The sequence below is a fragment of the Castanea sativa genome, chromosome 9 (assembly GCF_040712315.1).
Source record: "Castanea sativa cultivar Marrone di Chiusa Pesio chromosome 9, ASM4071231v1".
Classification (NCBI taxonomy): domain Eukaryota; kingdom Viridiplantae; phylum Streptophyta; class Magnoliopsida; order Fagales; family Fagaceae; genus Castanea; species Castanea sativa.
This window is the reverse complement of record NC_134021.1, coordinates 1,130,495-1,135,413: the sequence shown is the minus strand read 5'-3', so window position 1 is coordinate 1,135,413 and position 4,919 is coordinate 1,130,495. Positions and strand designations below refer to the sequence as shown.

General features: G+C 38.2%; 1 protein-coding gene across 1 annotated transcript; it reads left to right on the top strand.

Annotated features, from left to right (window-relative positions):
• The first annotated feature begins 518 nt into the window (after nt 1-518).
• Nucleotides 519-3,743, top strand: LOC142610100 (heat shock 70 kDa protein 1). The gene is made up of 2 exons (XM_075781816.1): nt 519-1,012; nt 1,756-3,743. Exons 1-2 carry the CDS (start codon nt 799-801, stop codon nt 3,480-3,482), a joined length of 1,941 nt encoding a protein of 646 aa, XP_075637931.1. The 5' UTR covers nt 519-798; the 3' UTR covers nt 3,483-3,743.
• Nucleotides 3,744-4,919: the final 1,176 nt, after the last annotated feature.

Below are 4,919 nucleotides of genomic sequence, written 5' to 3'. Positions count from 1 at the left end.
TTCATTTAACAGAAAAGAATCATAATATATAATACAATGCATCAATAGTTGGTGGAGGGGCATCCTCCATTGGAATTATATTTTATGGTAATTATAGATGTAAAAGAGTGTCTGAGTAACCAATAATAGATAAATAATAGTCAAAGGTAGGGAAAAAAAAAAAGTAGCACAAGAAATTTTAAAATTTGTTAGGTAACGCTTGTCTTTGCTATACAAGGGAGTGTTTAAGTAATCAATAGTAGATAAATAACGGTTAAGAGATAAAAAAAAAAGAAACAAGAGAATTTCTAACAAAGTCAAAAAAAGAAAAAAAGAAAAAGAAAAAAAGAAGTTAGATGGAGTAGATGAGATTTGAACTCTAATCTCTAGAGGGTAAATCAGACAATTTACAACTGTAATAATTTATGTACGTTACTTATTACCCAAAGAGTACAAAATTTCAAAAAAATGGTAATGATTTAATATTGGTCGGTGATTGGAAGGAACTAGAAAGTGGAAACCGTATGAAGAGGGGGAGAAGGAATTGACGCGAAAGCACACACAGGGGTCAAAGGAAGGCACCTCATCTAGACAAATCTGAAACCGTTGATTCCCACCCGAATATCGGACGGCTCCAATACTAAAGCGCGATAGAACATTCTCGAATTCTTAACCCTAACACTATATAACCAAGAGCTCCTCGTCGCTTTTTCTTACTTTCAAAACCTAGCTCTTTTCTACTGTACTGTATCTTTAGCATTCTCTTTCTATTTTTCGTTCAATTCTTTCTTCGTCGACACAACCAATAGTAAGATCATAATGGCCGGAAAAGGAGAAGGACCGGCGATCGGAATCGATCTCGGAACCACGTACTCCTGCGTCGGAGTATGGCAACACGACCGTGTTGAGATCATAGCTAACGACCAGGGTAACAGAACGACGCCGTCTTACGTCGCTTTTACCGATACGGAGCGTTTGATCGGTGATGCGGCTAAGAACCAGGTCGCCATGAACCCTACCAACACCGTCTTCGGTAAGATCTCTGAGTTCACTGCTTCATAGATCTGAAAATAGCAACTTTTTTTGACTTGGCTTGACTTTTTGTTTTATGTGAATATGTATATCTTTGTTGATTATAGCTGAAGCCTTTGGATCTGTCTAGCTCTGTTTTGAGCTCTCCGATCTACTGTTCTTGTTTTAGATCTGAGTTTATATGCTATTTGCAAGTTTGGTATGGTAGTTTTGATGTTCATCTTTGGAGTTAGATTTAATGTTAATGAAACACGTATTTACTTATGGTTAAAGTAGTTGCTTAAGTAAATAAAGTAGTTGAGAGGCTGTAAATAGTTGTTAATTCAAATAGGTAGTCTTAGATTCAAGAGAAATCATGGTTTTTGTCCTGTGTTAATACTGTTATTGAATCGAAGGTTAATGTTAGTTTTATTAAGATGTAATGGTTTTAAAAAGAAAATACTAAAGCTATTACAAATTGCTGATCAGTGATACATTAGTTTGTAAGCTTAAATGATTGGAGAGTTGTATTATAATCAATTTTATGGAATCTAAATTTAGTTGAAATAATCTGAAATTTTGAAAATAATAAGCTTCTTGATACCTGTTATTATTGGCGAGTCATGTTGGATGACTAAATATATGTGAAATTTGGGTCTTTTTCTGTTTGTTTGTTTGTTAGAATCAATGTTTTGTTCTTTTCTGTTTGTTTGTTTGTTTGTTATATTCAATGTTTTGTTCTTATATTGTACCTATCCTTTGCAGATGCCAAGAGGTTGATTGGACGGAGATATAGTGATGCCTCAGTTCAGAGTGATATTAAATTGTGGCCGTTCAAGGTCTTTAATGGACCTGGCGAGAAGCCCATGATTTGTGTCAACTACAAGGGTGAGGAGAAGCAGTTTGCTGCTGAAGAAATCTCATCTATGGTTCTAATGAAGATGCGCGAGATTGCTGAGGCATACCTAGGTTTCCAAATCAAGAATGCAGTGGTCACAGTTCCAGCATACTTCAATGACTCTCAGCGTCAGGCTACCAAGGATGCCGGTGTCATTGCTGGTCTTAATGTCATGCGTATTATTAACGAGCCCACTGCTGCGGCTATTGCTTATGGTCTTGATAAGAAGGCAACAAGTGTCGGCGAGAAGAATGTTTTGATTTTTGATCTTGGTGGTGGTACCTTTGATGTGTCTCTTCTTACTATTGAAGAGGGTATATTTGAGGTGAAAGCCACTGCTGGTGACACCCATCTTGGTGGTGAAGATTTTGATAACAGAATGGTCAACCATTTTGTCCAGGAGTTTAAGAGGAAGAATAAGAAGGACATCAGTGGCAACCCAAGAGCTCTTAGGAGATTGAGGACATCATGTGAAAGGGCAAAGAGAACTCTTTCATCTACTGCCCAGACTACCATTGAAATTGATTCTTTGTATGAAGGAATTGATTTCTACTCCACCATTACTCGTGCCAGATTTGAGGAGCTTAACATGGATCTCTTCAGGAAGTGTATGGAACCTGTTGAGAAGTGTTTGAGAGATGCCAAGATGGACAAGAGCACAATCCATGATGCTGTCCTTGTCGGTGGTTCAACTAGAATTCCCAAGGTTCAACAGCTTTTACAAGACTTCTTTAACGGGAAGGAGCTCTGCAAGAGCATCAACCCTGATGAGGCCGTTGCTTATGGTGCTGCAGTCCAGGCAGCTATTTTGAGTGGTGAGGGCAATGAGAAGGTGCAGGATCTGCTGCTCTTGGATGTTACCCCTCTCTCCCTTGGTTTGGAAACTGCTGGTGGTGTCATGACTGTGTTGATTCCCAGGAACACTACCATCCCCACAAAGAAGGAACAGGTGTTCTCTACCTATTCCGATAACCAGCCTGGTGTGTTGATCCAGGTCTATGAGGGTGAGAGAACGAGGACCAGGGACAACAACTTGCTTGGTAAATTTGAGCTTTCAGGAATCCCTCCTGCTCCCAGGGGTGTTCCTCAGATCACAGTGTGCTTTGACATTGATGCTAACGGTATCTTGAATGTGTCTGCCGAGGACAAGACAACCGGTCAAAAGAACAAGATCACCATTACCAATGACAAGGGTAGACTCTCAAAGGATGAAATCGAGAAGATGGTTCAAGAGGCAGAGAAATACAAGTCTGAGGATGAAGAGCACAAAAAGAAGGTCGAGACCAAGAATGCTTTGGAGAATTACGCATACAACATGAGGAACACAGTCAAGGATGAGAAGATTGGTGCCAAGCTTCCACCAGCTGATAAGAAGAAGATCGAGGATGCCATTGAGCAGGCAATCCAATGGTTGGACAGCAACCAGCTTGCAGAGGCCGATGAGTTTGAAGACAAGATGAAGGAGTTGGAGAGCATCTGCAACCCAATCATCGCCAAGATGTACCAGGGTGCTGGTGGTGAAATGCCTGGAGCTGATGATGATGTACCTGCTGGAGGAAGTGGTGCTGGCCCCAAGATTGAGGAAGTCGACTAAATTTCTGAGCTGCATTCCCTGTAGTATCAAAGGCGGTTATTTTTAATTTCAAGCAGTTTTTTTTTTTAATCTTATTTTTGACTATCTATTGGGGCTTTGAAGTTATCAGTAATTTTGTTCAAGGCCATCTTATATGTCCCATGCTTCCGTTACATTCGGTTGCTGATTATTGTGGCATTGATGCCTGGAACTATTTTATTGCCAGGCCTTTCTTATATTTTTAAATTAAGTGTTTACATTTAGACACTTGTTCTGCTTAAACTATTCTGTTTGTGTTTTATTTTTATAGTCATGATTAACAGATGAGATGTTTTTTTGCTTCTGCATCATCAGTTGCAAGCCGAAAGGTGAAACCTACCAAAAGTTTTAAATAACATTACACACTTTTTTCACTCACACATAGATCAAAAACGCTCAAACAACATAACTCAACCACTTTTTTCACTCACACATATATCAAAAACTCTCTAACAACATAACTCAAACTCTTCTCTCGAACACCCTCAGTATTTTGAACTAATCTACATTTTCAGTATTGCTGTATTCATTCATAATTGAGGAAGTGGGTTGAGGCTCGGGACAATATTGATCTGCTTCCAAAAGTTGTATATTGATCTGCTTCCAAAAGTTGTTTACTTCAAACAAGTAACGCATTAAGTTTTTAGATGGATCTGAATTAAGATTGGTGAGAACGATTATGCCTAGGTTAGGAGCAAGATATCTGGCTTTTGTTCCTTAAGCTTGATGTCTGAGAGTTTCAGTGACAAACTAGGATCGAGATAACCAGTTAACCACTATGCCAAGATTGCATGATGAAATACCATGCCTAACAAGTTTAAACTCGAACCAAATGTAATTTTTTACCTCTTTTTAAATCACGTGGTAGCCTTTATTTATTCTTTCAATAGAACAGTTATATATATATCTAAGGGTCGATTGTTACATGCTAGCCAAACTTGGATTCACTCTTAGTTTGAGTTTGGCAGGAAAATAGAGAATTACTACCTTTACAGCATTTTTGACAACAAATTCTAGTTGGTGGCAAAAAATTTGGAGCCCAACTTTTGCCACACTTTGTCACAATTCTATGGCTAACTATGACTAGTAGAGAAATAATGAATAAGATCAAGTGAAAATGATGGCAAAAAATTTGGAGCCCAACTTTTGCCACACTCACAATTTTGTGGCTAACTATGACTAGTAGAGAAATAATGAATAAGATCAAGTGAAAATAGTGAAAGAAGAGAATATTTTCTGCACGCTCAGAAGACAACTGGCACTAAACCCTCACAAGTTTTGGACAACTGTAAAGAAGAGAGTCAGATTTCACATTTATTGACTGTAAAATATTGTGTTTTTGTAAAATATTTGCCTATATATAGGTCTTTTGTTCCCTTAGTTTAACACAGTTTTACTTTACATAGTTTGTCACGTAAG